The following is a 17,682-nucleotide window of genomic DNA, read 5'->3' on the forward strand; positions in this document are numbered from 1 at the left end:
TTATCACCTGATTTCTGACTTATTCAATCACAAGACTTTACAATAACATTGACTCAATCTTTTTTATTCATCTCCTAACTTACTGCCAAACTTCAGCTCTGTATTCTACACAGCTCTCCAACATGATTTCAAAAGCAGATTGCTCTATTTATTTACATTAAAGGATGATGATTATAAAGGATGATATTATGATTTCATAATAAAGGATGTAAACTTTAAATCAGTGTCTATTCTTGATTTACTTGACATCTAATATCACTGTTATTTCAACTATCAAAGTAATATTTAGGTATATAATTTCTAAATAAGGAAAATACTGTAATTAATTTAAACCCATTATTCTGAATATTTAAAAATAAAACAAACAACTTACTGCTTCAGAAAGGACATCTCCAGCACGTTCAATCTTTAAAAGAGTTGCTTTATTTTTATCCAGTTCTCTGTGAAGTTTTTCAACAACATTGGCATAAGACCCAAGAACACCAGTAATTAACAATACATCATTTTTATACTGTTTTAATGGTAAATCTTTTCGGCTGAAATAAAATAAAAACAATTATTATAATGACTATTAAAACAATAATAATGACAAAATTTATGGCTATTACTCTAAGAAAGTTACTGATGTTTGAGAAAACATAAATAAAAAAATGCCCGTTCATATGTTGCAGAAAAGTAAAAGAATGTAAAAGGAGGAATTAGAGTGAGAGACTTAGTCACTGACAGGTCTTTGTAAACATTCTTATTTTGTAACTCTTCTAATCATATAATTTACACACAATAAACACTATTGACTATTTGATGGATATTGGATACCAGTAAGTATTTCCAAAATTTACCAGTGGTGTCATTCTGATAAAAATAATTATTAAAACAATCTTTTTATACTTTGCTGTTTGATATGTTAATAGTAATTACATCATCAATTACATAAATAAATGACAGAGGACTGGAAGAGTGCAATGGAAATTACAGAACAGCAAAGACAAAGGAAGCCTTCAGTAAGAAGAAATAATAAGGTAAAACTTTGGACTTAAAATTAAGGAAGAAGTTAGCCAAATGCTATGTATGAAGTAAAGTAAAGCACGGTGATGAAGAGGGACACACCTTATGAATTGAGGCTTTTGAGGTGTGTATATGCAGAAGAGTAAAGTAAGTAAGATGGGTGGAGAAAGTGAGGAATGAGGAAGTAATGACCAGGATTAATGGAAGGAAGTAATGAGGATAAAGAGCACTTACACAAGAAGTACAAAAAATAAAAGGAAACTGATTATGAAATGCAATTAGAGGGAGGGGATTTTGACAAATGCATTGGAAAGGTCCAGTAGAAGGAGAAAGGAAGCGAGGAAGAAGAATGGCAGAGTTAATAGATGAGATGAAGGCTGGAAACAGAAATGGATGGAAATGGGATGGTGTGGGAACTGCCACCAGGCAGAACATCATATGAAAACGATACATAATACCCATATACATATAGAATGTCAAAATTTAATTTTTTTATTAACTTCCCAAGTTGTTTAAAAATTTACAAAAAAGTTTTGTTAAATTAATGCAAATGATTGTGTCCTGATGAAATATGTATGTACTGATCGGAATTAGTATTTATTATACATTTTAATAATTTGTTTTAAAAAATTTTGATTATTAAATGTTCAATAAATCACTTTGTAACATAATTCTCCAATTATGTAACACACATCTTAAAAGGTGACACTTATTTTCAGATGGAAATACCATTAAAAAATATAATTTCAATCTCCCCAAACATCAAGTTTCCAATTACAGTTTATAAAAAATAATTCTTTTAATACTTCATTATAATTCCTATTTATTACTATTTATAACAACTGCTACTTACTTCAAGAAAGCATGAACATAATGTTTTACATTGGTTGTATTAATGGTGGCTCGTAAACGATGTAAAAATTCCTTCATCACATTATCTTTATCTGGATTGTTTTCATTCATCAGTTGCTGAAATAAAATAAATGAAAATAGATCAATTTATAAAACAAATTATTAAAAAAAATATATATTTTTTGTCTTTAAATATAGTTTTTAAAAACTGAGAATGAAAAAATTAAAGAGTTAGAAAAATATTTAAAATATAAACTGTCGTAGATAAGTTATAATTTAAACTAATAATTCTCGTCATTTCTGCAAATTACATCACTGCACTTTCAAAAATCTTTCTAGCTGAAAAACTAATCCTAAATGATACCTTAACTTATGAACATCCTTTACATTTAAATATCAGGAATAATGACAGAAATTTACTGAACAACTATCAATCTCACCCAATTTAACAGTCACTTGTTATGCACTTTCCTGAACTAAATGCATAATTGTATCTAGGGTATAGTACAATTTTTTGATTCATAGAACTAAATGCAATTTTTTCTCTAGTATTGTTCATGTAATTTAACAAAAATTTCAATTGAAAATAAATCACGAAAGCAAACATATGGAACTAGTAAGAAATGCAATTACTACTTAATTAAAAACAAACTAATAAAATCAGACCAAAATTTCCCAAGTTTTAATTAAAATTAGGTAATTATAATATAAATCAGTCTTAACAATATTATGTAATATTAAAATTATCAAAACAAACTGACTACAGTAAACCTTAAAATACCATTGACCTTAAGTAAATAATCTGAATTGCATTTATTGAAAGAATAAGTAGCTTATACTTCTGTCTTTTGCAAACAGTCCTATGCTTATTGTCATTTAGACAATCAAGATAAATTATCTAAAACCTATTTTCATGAAAATTGTTGCAGTTGTTCTGCAGTTTCAGGTGCAAAAACAACAACAAACATAACTAAGAGATTACTTTCCTCCTGGTGTATTTATATAAAAATATACTTAACCTGAAATTATGTTACGAGAATATTTTAAATAATTAATTCTGACACATCAATAGCTTTATGTTATTTGAGTAAGCTGATGTTCAAAACCAAAGAATCAGACACTAGTTATTAGTAACACTAACAACTTTAATTTCAATGACATAAACCATTTATTAGCGTGTAATCTTTTATTCCAATTTAATGAAATTGAAATAAAATTATTTCTTCTTGGGTAATTTTCCAAGCAATGGGACCCAGGAAAAGTCTAATTCAGGCATAACATCCATGATAGAATAAACAAACAGATGAAAAAAGCCTAATGGGTAGTAAAACCAGGTTTTAGAGGATGGCAGACAAAAGTAACCTTGCTCAAGTAACCTGGTTACTTGAACAAGAGCCAGGTACATTGGTGGTCATCTGAGATTACCAATATCAGAAGAAAGTGCTGGAGAGCTAGATGGGCTGGCAGGGGTGACAAGGAGGTGCCGGCATCAAAGTTGCCAGAAACTGCTATCTCGATCAGAAGAGGAGACTCTTCAAGAAGAGCATTGAGGATGCCAAAAGAACAAAATGAGGAGGTCAATGTTAAAAATCAGATGGCTGGATAAAGTGACAAATGAAGAGGTGTTGCAGCAAATTAATGAAGAAAGAAACATTTGGAAAAATATAGCTAAAAGAAGAGACAGACTTATATGCCATATCTTAAGGCACCCTGGAATAGTCGCTTTGATATTGGAGGGACAGACAGATGGGAAAAATTGTGCAGGCAGGCAACACTTGGAATATGCAAGTCAAATTGTTAGGGATGTAGGATATAAGGGGTATACCAAAATGAAACGATTGACACTAAATAGGGAATTTCAGAGAGCTGCATCAAAACAGTCAAATGACTGAAGACAAAAACATTTTTTTTTATAAATGGATGACTAAAACATAAATAATTCATGACTTCTGCTTTCTGCTGATGTACATTAAAAATAAGTATTCTTCATTAAAAAAAAAACCTGAAATAAGTGATAACTAATGCAAGCACAGACATGGCAATTAAACTCATGTTTGTCAAACTAAATCCATTTGTACCAACCATGTAGCCTTCCGATTGATTTACAACTCAGTAATCATAACTTTCTTTTTCTGTTTAGCCTCTGGCATATAGTAAGGTATTACTTCAGAGGATAATATGTATGAATGTAAATGAAGTGTGGTCTTGAACAGTCTCAAGTCGACCATTCCTGAGATGTGTGGTTAATTGAAATCCAACCTTTACTAGGATTTGAACCTTAGAACTCTCAACTTCAAAAACAGCTGATTTGTGATGACGAGTTCACCATTAGACCAACCTGGTGGGTTCAATAATCGTTACTACTGATGATAGGTATTAAACAATTTTTTTAGAGTTGCTGTAAAAACTATCTCTTAACAAATATTATATTCTCAAATATTATTTCTCAAAAGAAATAAGCTTTTTCATTTTAATATTCTTTTATTACATACAAATTCATTTTCAGAGATTCAATACACCAAAAATTTCAGTTTACATCTATGGATGAAAAATAATGTATATTATAGAAAAATAGACATATTATGTAGAACTAATGATTACTCTATTAAAATACTTTATAAACACAATTTAAAAAGAAAAGATGAAAATGTACACTAATGTGCAAATTAATTACCTCATTAAGCATCTGAATTCAGTATTTGATTATCCACAAATTGAAAGCAAAGAACAAAAAGTTATATTTTTTAAAACAAAAAAAATTACAACTGAAAAATTATCATTAAATGTTTAACTTAATAATTAATTAAATATATTAAAAAAAAAATCAATTAATAAGCATGAAACATTAATTTTAGTTAATTACGTGAATTACAACGGAAAAAATACAGTAAAGAAATATTATTTATAAATCATCAAATCAAAGGAAGATCTATAGTAGAAAATTTTAAGGTGTATAATGATTAAGAGAAAGAATGAAAGAATATCATGAAATTGTTGATGGAAAAAGTTTTTAGAGTAATTAAGAGAAGCATAAAGAAAGATGGAAAAATTGTACTCATTAATCAAATAAATCTACAATAAAGAGAACAAAATATAGAATTTTTAAATACAGTTGTAAAGAACAATTGCAATGCATACGAGATGTTTATCAGTTTTAAAAAACTATGAATTATATACCTACTCATCAAAACTGAAAGAAATCTATTCCATGTAAGTAACAACTAAACAAAAGATATTATGAGTTTTATTTATAGAAATGACTACAATGCGGTAGAGTTATTTTTAGAGTAAATAGTTTAAAGATTAACTGGTAAAAGAGGCAATTACATAATACAGTGTGGTATAAGGAAACGGGAAATTTTTAAGTAACTCTTAAAGAAGTAAAAAAAATGAATTTACAAGTTTTATTGTTGAAAACAAAAAGAGAACTACATGTTGTTTAATGTCACAGGACAAAAAATTTCAATATCTAAAAACATCTGTAAGATGATGGCCATTCAAATGTATGCATTCCTAGAAGTGAATGTTGAGATTTTGCAAGACACTTTAAAACACTTCCTTGGGACCATATAGTCTGATGGTTTCAGTTCTTGTATAACTTGAATTTTAAAAGGATGAAACTTCAAATCACTGTGGAATATTCGCCAGATGGTTGTTCAGTTTAGGTTCAATGCTGCTGCGAGTTTCCTTGCAGAACGTCATGGGCTACTTCCAATTGAGGCTCGAGCTACTTCAATGTTTTCTGAAGCTTGTTGATCTCTCCTGGTGTTTTCTGTTTTAGTGTTGAACAGTTTTCTCAAAATTCTCAAACCATGTCTTGATGGTGTAGCTAAATATTGAATCTGGCCATAATATCGAAATTCCTGTTGAGCAACAGTCATATTGTCACCATTTTCGTAAAATGCCTTCACGGCAAATGCACATTGTGTACCGACCCACTGGTCCATGAATACTAAATGACAGGTAGTTGGGCACAGAAGGATGCCACTCCCACCTTTCTACCAGCTCCTCATGGCTGCCTCTACTACTTTCAAAATTTCCCGTTTCCCTGTGCCACCTGTGTTTTATTACAGTTGAATAAGTCAGTAAAGGAGTTAATAGTGTTGAATAGAATATCCTTAAAATATGGTATATACCAAAATTATCTTTCAGTGGTAGGATAAATAACAGCTTTATCAAAGAACAAATATTGAGGGGTAACCAGTAAACTAATAACAATTTCCAATTAAATGTTATTCCTAAGTTTATTAAAGTATAAACTTAGATACATTTTTTGAAATTTAAACTCGTACATTAGCACAAACTAAAAAATATATTCCACCAGTTTGTACACTTTTGGTATTCCACCAGTACTGTTTGGTTAGATCAACACACAGAGAGAGAGAAAAAAAAACGAGACAGTGATCTGAACATGAAAAAGTTATAAATTAATTTATCACAAGATATTAAATAGTATCACAGGTACAGTCCAGTCCTAGTAATCTAAATTTTACATCCTGACATTCCCAATAGTACAAAACAACTTGGTTAAGATCAAAAAGTTGATTGATAAAAGTTAATTACATCAAAAAACATACTTTATTCAAATTATTACTGTAAAATGTGTTATAAAATAGAAAAGCTCACTTTCTAAATAGTCAGAAATATCCTTCCATACTTGTTTTTGAGACTTGAATCAGTTTCTCGTAAGTGTGCCACACAATTGTTTTTTCGCTTCTGAACTTCTATAGTACAGAAAAGAACGGATAGACTCAAAATGATTGATGGATGATGTTTCTAGTTATTTAGAAAGTAAGTTATGACATTTATGCAGACATTTACATATATAAGAAGAAATTAATTTTTTTTCTGATATTAATATAACAAAAGTATCACAATGTTTTACTATTATTATTTTTTAAATTCAAGTCATGAATTTTTAAACACAAAATTTAAAACACCATAATAGATATAAATTCCTGAAATATAATATATCTCTTCTGATGGACTGGTAGCATTTCTGCCTTTCATCTAGAAGATTCTGAATTTGAATCCTAGTCAGGTTTGTAATTTTTCTCATTATCAAAGAAAGAGAGAGCACAAAATTATAATTGTCAGCCTGCAGTTACTGGAATGAAATAAATAACAATTATGTTTTTTCTTGAAAATGAAATAAATTTTCCAGCTGATAATTACAGTTGTTACTATTAACAGTATAGGATTGATATCTCTTCATTTCTATATAAGTTGTGAAATTTTCAAAAATAAATAAATTTTCTTTAATTAAAAAAAACTAGTGATGAAAAAATCAAAATGGATAAAAACTATCTACTGTTTAAATACAACATAATCAAGAATTCAATATAAATAACGCAGTTTTGGTAATGAAATTTTAACACAATAAAATTACAATCCATAATTCAAATAGAATCTTCAAAAATCTTTTATAAAATTTGGATTTATTAAGTTGTTAAAAAAATGTTTAACACGATAAAATTCTGTTTGTTTTAAATACATTTTTTATATAAAAATTCTTAGTTAACTAAAAGTTATATAAATACAACTTACATGTCCAAATTTGTGGAAAACTAGATAATCTTCAGCAGACTGACTCACCACTCCTTCCTTACCTTTCCAGTTTACAAACTAAAAAAAAAAGATTTCTATTAAATTTACTTTAAAAAAGTTACACAAATTATCTCTATTAAATTTACTTTAGAAAAGTTACACATTAAAATTATGTAATTAAAAAATAATCAACCAATTATTCTAACTGGGTTCATAAGAAAATTTGCATCATCAGTTAATATATTTTTATTACTAATTTAACTCAAAACATAATTTGACATTATTCAGATTTTTTTTGGCCATTAAAACGATTATGAAACATATCCCATCAACCTGCTTATCTTATTGTCAGTGTTTTGCTTCTATGAAGTGGTATACTCCAAATAGTGTTTTTTTTTTAATCTCTCAAATTCTTAAAGCTATATGAGTTTCTAGTATAATTACTTTTTTCATGAAATCTCTCCCTTGTACCCTTGCCTTCCTTGTAGTCTGCTTTTGACTGTACCTTACTTTATTCATCTTTTGTAATTTTACTCTTTCAATAGAAAACCTCTATAACTTCTATCATACTATGTTCTATCTATTTTATATCTTAATATTTAATTCTTCATTATTCTCCTTTCTGTCACATTTCATTACTTTTGTTTTCTGTTATCTACTTTATCTGTTAACAATACAACCATACCATTCAAAATTTTTTTCTTACACATTTTTAACCTCTGTTAAAAATAAAATCTGATTGGTGATTCTTAACATTTTCATTTTTTGCAATAAACAGCTACTCCAATTTTAATTTATCTTTCAATTCTTAAATTGCTTCTTCTATATATAAGTTGAAATGCAATGCGAACATTCTACTTTCTTATCTCACTTCTTTCTGTTTGAATTACAAGAAAGCCTTTTATCTTCTAATAAACAAATACAATGTCAACATATATATTTTTTTAGTCATTTCATTTGTTTTGTATATATGCACATTTAATTTAATTAAACATGTTCTTTAAGAACTGAAGATGTCACCTCTTGGAACCTAACAAAAAATTGAATTAAATCTGATTTTTTTATCTTAATGGAAGATAAAAAAATTATCCCTAAAAAGATATTTATTACAGAGGCACTATTCTCTAATAGGTAGGAATTTTTTTTTAGTGGGTACGATATTTTATTTTGTCACAAAAATCATATATACTTTTAATTTCTAATTGGTAATGTGAATAATCATGGTTTCAGCTAACTCAGTTTCAGATAAATAAGATTTTATTACAATAAAAGCATCAAACCCTTGATAGGATTTTATTAAATTGTAAACCAGGAGCATAAGAAATCAATAGGAAGAGTTCTAAACAATCTAGCCAGGCATTTAAAAGAATATTTTGTAACAGCAACCACAATTATTTAACATGTAAATGCTCTACATTAATTAACTTGCCAAAAGTAGAACATGGTACTTAATTGTCACTTGGATGGCCATTCATAAGAAAACAAAACAGTTTACTGCTTTTGGCAAATCGTTTGAAGATACAAAATGAACAACCTACGTAAAAGCAACAGTAATGATGACATTAACATATGTTAGAATTTTTTCTGTATAGTACAACCGTCCAAATGTGTTTCGAATTTCACCTGAAATATAAAGTGGTTATTGAACTCATTTTGAACTTTTACCTACAGATAAATTTAGATACAAAACAAAATTAGGTAACATTATTTTTACTTGCTTTTCATATAAGCTTTAATGACTCATTATTTATTAATAATAAATTATTATCACATATATCAATATTTTCATACAAATTTCTTTGTAAATAAGAATGAAGTACATCATTAATTAAGGAAAACTTTTCTAGCAAACTTGTAATATTTAAAAAAAAAATTATTCTGAATTATTATCCCTTTTATACTGCATTTTTAAATATAAACAAATTATTAATTTATATGTTCTGTTTATCGTCGCACATGTAGATTGACAGTGCATCAGCCAACTAAATGTGTAACTGGCAGTAGAATATGAATTTCTGGCAGTGCAAGTATTATTTCTGCCAGAAAATGCATCTTATAAGTACAAAAGTGAAATAGTTTCACAGACAAAAACAGATCAGAACTATACATAATAATTTATAATACAATGATATATTATATTATTGCACATCAAAAATTCTTAATGACTAACTTTTTTTTGGCAAGGAATACATTTAATAAAGAAATTTAAAATTAACTTATATTCATTCTATTTATTCTCTTTCAGTTATTCTAATTTTTATTATCACTGTAAGATAGTAAAAGATTAAATCTTACATTTAAAAAATATATCTTACATTACAAAAAATATATCTTACAGATCACTGTAAGATATGACTAAAAAAAAACTACAAAAAATAAATAAAATATAAAAACAATTTGCAATTTTTGTTAAACCTTGGAAAAATTGGGAAAGGGCCATAAAATGTTTTCAAATGATTCAAATGCAAAAAAAGGATAAATTAATGAATGATTTCCATTTTACTAATTAAAATCCTTAAAACTGATCTAATTTTTTTCTTTATAAATGTATAAAATTTAAAGAAAGGCATGAATGTTCTTGAAGCGCACTCTTATCTGCACTTAAATTGAACAGTTATGAAGATAGATAAAGATATTAATTAAAATACATAAATTTTTAATCACCTTGGCTTTAAAATTCTCTTTAACAGAAGTTGCAGAACCAGTACAATTAATAAGTATTAATCCAACAGTGCGAGTTGGATGAGCAAGTCCAAACCTAGCAAGCACATTTGCTCCAGCCCCTTCTCCAAGACCGATTACATAACGTACATGAATGAAATCAAGCACTGTTACCAAATCTTCACCAAGTGTTTGCAATGATGGAAACTGGGCTCTGTAAAAAAGATAAAGAAAACTCACATTGTTGTAAAATTTCAATTTTTTTGTGCATTTCACAAAATATATAAATAATATGTTTCCATAAATTACTGTTAATAAAAATGTTTTTTTTTTTTTTTTTTTTTACTTATCCTTAATCATATCATAAACTATATATAAAATGAATTTATCATTAAACAACAAAATTAAAAATTTGTAACTAGGAATTTGTAAATGATGATTATTTGATTATCACTATTTTTAAACTGAATTATGAAAAGAATATAATATAATAAATTTTATTAAATAATATATAAGTGGTATTATTAAGAATACAATAAGTGGAATTACATTGTGTTTATATTTATACTATCAAATAATAAACATGACCAGTATTTATTTGTTAACAATCAGAATTGTTTAAATACTTAAAAATTATTCAAAACAATAAAGCAAAGGATAACTATTCACAGTAAAGATTAATTTTAAATTAATCTCAAGTTGAAAAGCAAAAATGTAAAAAAAAAATTCAGTACATATCATGAAATAGTAGTAAATGTTTCTGAAGGATATTAAGGATAAGCAAAGTACATTTACAATTACAGCGTGAAATAAAGTTTCATAACTGACTGGAAACAGCAACCATAGTGAATTACAGGGTGCATGACTACCAGATGCCAAACTCGTTTGAGAAGTACATTAAAACTCATTTTTTAAATAATAAATAGCTGCCAATTAATCTGACACAAACATTTTAATTAAATGGAGTTCAAAAGATTTTTTAGCTTCACATCCATGACATTCAATTAAGTTCTGAGCTGCTCTAGCAGCATTTTTTTGCTAGCCAAACTTTGAATTTTCTACTGTAATAAGGCTACCTAATATATACTTACATTTAAAATAATTAATTTCTTGAATTTTATTTAATAATATCTTGTTTTTAAATTCATTAGCAAATATTTTTGCTAATTTGTTGTATTTATATTGGTTTATTTAAATTGGAATTCCACATAATTGTTAATTTCCTTGATTTATTAAAATGTGATCATGAGTAAAAATAAACTATTCTCAAGAATAACAAACATTCTATGCCAGGCTTATTAAATAAAGCAAGGTGTGCAGCGGTTTTGAATTGCCTTCTTCACTAAACTAAACATATGACTGCTATCGATATGCCAAGCCCACTAAAATGCATGAAATACAAGTGAAGTCAGCCCTACAAATGACACTTTCATTTTGATTCACCCCAAAGACCAATTGTATAGTGAAAATCATTGGTGTAACAAAAGTAACTCTCTTACTGTTTCTCATACTTGTGCTTTAGATGCTTCACATACATTAGCCATAATTAAGACTGCAACAAACAGTGTAAGTAAAAATTAATATGATCATTTTTATTGTGAATCAATGTGTTTTACACACTGCTTCAGCAGGTGAACTTATTTTTTCACATGTATCTCTTTTTATTTTTTATTTTTTTGTAAAAAAGATTGCAGTCAATATTTCAATAATACTAATTAATGATACACAAGTTTAAATCTGAATTTTTCAAAAATATAAATAAATCACTCATTTTACTGTATGGAAACAAATGCAAGAAATGAACAGAAATTATCAATACTTACGGATCTAATGCCTCTGCATTATCTTCATGACCAGGTACATCAACATGAATAAATATTGATCGTTCTTTAATGTCACTCATACAAGGTCTGTTAACAAAATCTTCAAATGACCAATCTGTAAAAAGTAAAAATGAAATAACTAATCAAAGAATACAAAAATTATAGTAAAAAATAAAAATAATGTTGTGTATAGTATTATTTAATTCAACTATTAAAGCTTCTCTTACTGTTTCATAATTATTTCATTATATAAATCAGTATGAAAAGTGTAACTGCTAAGAAAGTATTGTTTCCTATTTTACTATTACTTTACTTCTTTTTCTTAAAAGTAAGTTGCAAATTTAATTTTATAGATTTTGTTAATCTATAGATGATAATATTTCATTTATAAACGCTGTTTATTTGAGGATTATACAGGAGATCCTAAAGTCGCACACATCAAAGTAATAAAAAAAAACAGGAAAAAAACATTAAGTAATAATATTTAAAGATTTATTTATTTTTACAACATATGCTCAAAATGGCGGCCCTGTTCAGTAATGCACGTACAAACTCTTTTTACCATGTTTAAGGGCATTTTGTGGAGAATGTGTATACTGATGTTGTTAATCTCCACTGTTACATTCATCTTTGGTTCCTCCAGTGCATGCACGTTTGTGTGTTCCTGCTGGAACCAACAATCACATTCATCACCTTCCAGAAGTACAGTAAACTATGCAATGATGTCCTGGTATATACTGTAGTTTTAAAGAAAATGGGCCCACTATTCGACGACATGATATGACACACCACACTTCCATTTTCTGAGAGTGGAGAGTATAACGGGTTTTCATGTAGCACATGTGGATTTTCAGTTAACCAAATTCTAGTGTTCTGACTGTTCACACAGCTACTAAGGTGAAACCACACCATATCAGTGAAGAAAACACGGTAAAGCTCTGCAATTCCATGGTTGTCAACAAATGACCGAAACTAAGTACAGTACACTATGTGCTTTTCTTTATCTGGCTCCTTCAATTCCTGAACACTGCCAACATGATGTGCATGAAAAAGTAATCACTTCATCACACAATGATCACTTTCATATGGAATCTGAGAGGGAACTGGTAGTCTCCTCAAACTTTTCAAATGCGAATGCTGCTCACATTCTTAACCTCAGCCAGTTTAGCATCAGTCAAAATGGCTGGTCTCCTGGCTGTCTTCTTGTCTACAACTGATCTGCATTTTCTAAAACGGGTGATAATTTTCATTATTGTCAAATTGTTAGACACTGCCACTTCCGGATATTTCCCATGAAATTCATCTACAACACATGCATAAGAATGATTGGAAAAATAATGTTAAAAAATGAAAACTCGTTGCTTTGGAAAACTACATGTTTACCAAGCAATGAACAAAGCACTACTGCAAGCACTGTATCAACATACATCACAATGGTGTCTAGGTTTGTTGTTGTTGTTAATAGCCATGGTGCCATCTTGCATTAGCCGACAGAAGGTTTTCAACTACACTATTTATAGATACTTTAATTTTGATGTGTGCAACTTTTAGATCTCTGTACATACCTTTAAATATATATTGTTAAAAATTAAAATTAAAAGATTTAAAAAAATATGTACCAATAGTTTGATAAGTAATTACAATGTTTTTTTCTCTTTTTGTATAGTTTTTAAAACATATGAAATTTTACTAAAATTTAATACCTTACTGCTCTAAATAGATCAAATTGAAATATTTTTAGCAACAGATAAACCAATCTGAAAATCTAAAATTCTCAGCTTTTCTTAAAAACAATTAAATATACTGTTCTATCAAGTTGTGGCTAATGATTTAAGCAGAAGTAGAACTAATTTCATGTTTATTTATATATAAATATATATAGGTTGGGAGTACGCTCACTGACCAGAAAATTGAGCTTTACGTTTTCATGTACCGTTTGAAATTGCAATAACTTTTAAAGGACAAAAAATCCACAGTTACATGATATGCTATTTGATAAATGTAGGAACAAAGGTTATAAATTGCACAATATGAGCACACTACTGCATCAGCGGGTGCAAGAAGGGTGGGGAAAAATAGGTTTGTTTTGCGCCGCTATATAGTGACTGTACTAGCGATAATATAATTAAAAGGTCTAAACAATTGTAATTAAGTTGAAAAATTATCTGCTTAGATGAAATGTCACGTATTGATGTTAAATGTGTTCAAAAGTATCGCAAACACCTATGGGAGAGTAAAACAGATCATGGCAAATCTAAAAAGTATAAAATGACCAATGCCAAACATCAGAGGGTTTACCGACAATATCTGAAAGACAAGGTGTTATCAGTTCAGCATCAGGCGCTGTGAATGAGTACCAGCTGCCAACAACCAAGTACATCTGCTGCTACTGATGTTTGTATGGGAGTGAACAATGAAGATAACATAAAGAACTTTGAAAATGATGTAATGGAGGTCATAGAAGTAAATAATATCATAGAGTTAGACAAGTGTCCGACATTGCAACTGTATCAACTGATCGATTTCAACAAAACGTGATAATGCTATTTGGTAGGGTTGTTAATGTAACCCACTGGGTTGGTCTAGTGGTGAACTTGTCATTGAAAATCAGCTGATTTCAAAGTCAAGAGTTCTAAAGTTTAAATCCTAGAAAAGGCAGTTACTTTTATATGGATTTAAATGCTAGATCATGGATATCAGTGTTCTTTGGTGATTTGGGTTTCAATTAACCACACATTCCAGGAATGGTCGACCTGAGACTGAACAAAACTACACTTCATTTACATTCAAACATATCATCTTCACTTATCCTCTGAAGTAACACCTTACAGTCGTTCAGGAGGCTAATCAGAAAAAAGAGAGGTTTGTTAATATGCTATGAAACAGCAACCCACATAAGTAAATCTATAACAAACATTACATATTATATGTTCTAAAGGTTTGCAACCATGATTCTTCTACAGCCCTGCCGATTTTTTAAAAAAATCACTACTTCATATATAAAAAAATATAATTAATTAATTATAATTGTTTTTTTTTGTGGAGGGACACAAGCTTAAAATAAGCAACTAAAATTGTTTTATAACATTGAGAATGTTCAGTTCTAAAAAAAAAATCTGTTCAAAAAAATTATTAAAATATTAACAACAATAATACAATTTTTAAATAACTGTGTTTAACCTCAGTAAAGTTTAACTCCAAACATCATCTAGTCTTATCTTACAGTTCTTCAAATACTGCTGTTGTCTGAATCTCAGCATTTGAACATAAGAATATACCATTCTAATTCAAATCCAATTAAAAATAACATTAAAATAACAATTCCTTTTAAGTTATTTCTTTATTGAAAACTAAAGTACTGAAGCATCATTAACTACACTATAAGAACTGAAAAAAAAGATCTTGTTATTTACCATTTTGTATTTAAAATGGCAGAAACCTAGATCACATATTTTCATCTTTGCACAAATGTTCAAAACTTACCTTTAATATTCAAAAAATGATGATTATCAACAAGAACATGAGATCTGAAAAAGGAGGTCAAAAATCTTTTAAAACTCTATAAACTGTTCATAAAAATACAAATATGGATCCCAATGGTTTTTAAACGTATATTATTTATTTTGAAAATTTAAAGGATAAATCAGGTTAAGATGTTTATAACTTAGTTATTATTCAATCACAAGTAATTCATTTTCACAGAATCTTCTACAGTAATGTAGTACCAGAATGTTCTAACACTTTTCTAGGGGGTTTTCTGAGGTTCACGTTAGAAAACTATTAAAAGTTTTGATTTCCACAGTGTACATAAAAGCAACTGACTAAGTAATATTAATTTTTAAACTACATTAAAACAAAACCAGAAAAAAAATATTTTTTTTTAATTTGATTGATTTTTGCTTGAAAATTTTTAATAATGAACCCTAGAGACTTACTCCAACCTCAAAAGGCAACTTAGAAATAAGAGCTCTCTCTTGGCTAATAAAGATATTTTTTTTTTATATATTCTCTGTTAGAGAATGATAGTTCTCACTGTTAGTTCTAAAATATAAATAGACTGAGCAAAAGAAGACTGTCTAATAACAAATTACACTGAATCTCTAAAAAAAATTAAACAAAGAATACTTACGATTGCAGCCCAAATCATGGACAGTCAGAAAAATGGCTCTTTTCTCCTGTTGGGTAACATCACCCTGAAATTTAAAAAATGAAAATTTTAATTCATTTACTATAAAGAAGCAATATAAAAAAGATTTAAGAAAACTGTTATAAAAATTGTTACTGTTTAAAAAAGATTAAATTCAATAGCAACCTTAAACCTATGCTGGATAGTCATAATTACTCATAGTTTAATTTTAGGTAAAATTCACACAACTTGCAGTATGAAACTAAATGGACAAGAGTAAAGATCCTTTTATTCATCACATTCATTTATCTCAAATAAATTACTCATAAAATGAAAAATGTTATATTACTCATATATTTGGTAATCTCAAACATGAATCTAATAAATATATTTTATTTATTAAATACAAGTTTTAGTTAAAATTCACAAATAATGATACATAAAGTACCAAACTTGAAATAGAAAATAAGAAGTAGTTAGTTTATTGACATTTCATAAGTAATAATCCCTTTTTTTAGTAAAAGTAAAACAGCTTTTTTATATTGACTAAATATGATTTGATGTTTTCTACAGCACAGTAGAAAGGGAGCAAGGTGTATACTACCCAAATAAAACGATGAATACTATTTTTAATATTTGAATCTACTACTATTTTCGATATTTGAATCTGAAGACAAAAGTACATACAGTGATTACAAATTAATGAAAATACAGTTTTGATGGCTTATCAAAAATGTATTTTTTAAAAGTCGAGATGATTACTTACATGATTATAGAAAAATTAAATGTATAGAATTCTTTTAGTTTTTATTTAAAAATGTTCAATGTGTTTACCGTTTGTAACACATCAGATATCAACACGGTAGTCGAATTCATCCCAAACACATGCAAGAAGGTGCCAGTCAACGGTAACAACAGCATTTGTGATGCGTTTTTTAAATCATCAATATTAATGTGAAGGCCCTACAAAATTTTTACATAACCCCATAAAAAGTAGTCGCAAGGAGTTAAGTCTGGATTCCAGCACCTTTCTTTTTATACACAGACAACCTGTGTTTTGAAACTGTTTATGCCAGTCATATATTGATCTTCTCGTTGGTGGTGATTTACCATAATTTATTCTGAAATGTCGCTGCACGATAGTAATCGAGTTTATTTTGGCTAATTCGAGCAAACAAAACAATTACTTAACCCTACTTCAGTAGCAGCCATCTTGCCAGACTGGTAACATAACACATCAATAAGTGACAATTGCAACAGTGCACGTATACCTACATAAACTTAAAAAAAAAATTGCCTGTAAAACCATATCATTTACTTTATTCACATACACAAATTTAATTTTTTATAAGCTATAGAAACTGTACATTTCATTTGTAATCACTCTGTATTATAATCACAGAATAAATATAAAATAATTTTATGGAAGAAGTCTTAAAATTTGTAATTGTATGATTCTTTGGATTGTTTTGTTTAAAACAATAAAATAAGGTGTAACACATATTCCACAATAGGTCCTTTTCTTTTTATTAGATAAATGATTTCTCTTAAATTTCTCTTCTCAAAAAGTTTTTATACTAATTTTTTGCTATTTATCAGCTGAAATTTTGGAGATGTCAAGAAAATACAAATGATGGTATTTGCTGATGCAAGAGATGATAGTTTAGA

General features: G+C 28.1%; 1 protein-coding gene across 2 annotated transcripts in view; it reads right to left on the minus strand.

The window, feature by feature from the left end:
• LOC142324777 (uncharacterized protein ZK1073.1) overlaps window positions 1-17,682 on the minus strand; it is a 214,934-nt gene that overhangs the window by 11,647 nt on the left and 185,605 nt on the right. For both annotated transcript variants that reach the window (XM_075365753.1, XM_075365754.1), the window contains exons 3-8: window positions 16,018-16,081; window positions 11,889-12,003; window positions 10,069-10,279; window positions 7,405-7,482; window positions 1,859-1,974; window positions 374-536 (exon numbers count right to left, since the gene is read on the minus strand). In XM_075365753.1, the coding sequence (XP_075221868.1) occupies window positions 374-536; window positions 1,859-1,974; window positions 7,405-7,482; window positions 10,069-10,279; window positions 11,889-12,003; window positions 16,018-16,081 (747 nt within the window). The remainder of the gene's footprint in view (window positions 1-373; window positions 537-1,858; window positions 1,975-7,404; window positions 7,483-10,068; window positions 10,280-11,888; window positions 12,004-16,017; window positions 16,082-17,682) is intronic.

This window comes from Lycorma delicatula, chromosome 5, assembly GCF_047948215.1.
Source record: "Lycorma delicatula isolate Av1 chromosome 5, ASM4794821v1, whole genome shotgun sequence".
In the NCBI taxonomy this organism is placed as follows: Eukaryota; Metazoa; Arthropoda; class Insecta; order Hemiptera; family Fulgoridae; genus Lycorma; species Lycorma delicatula.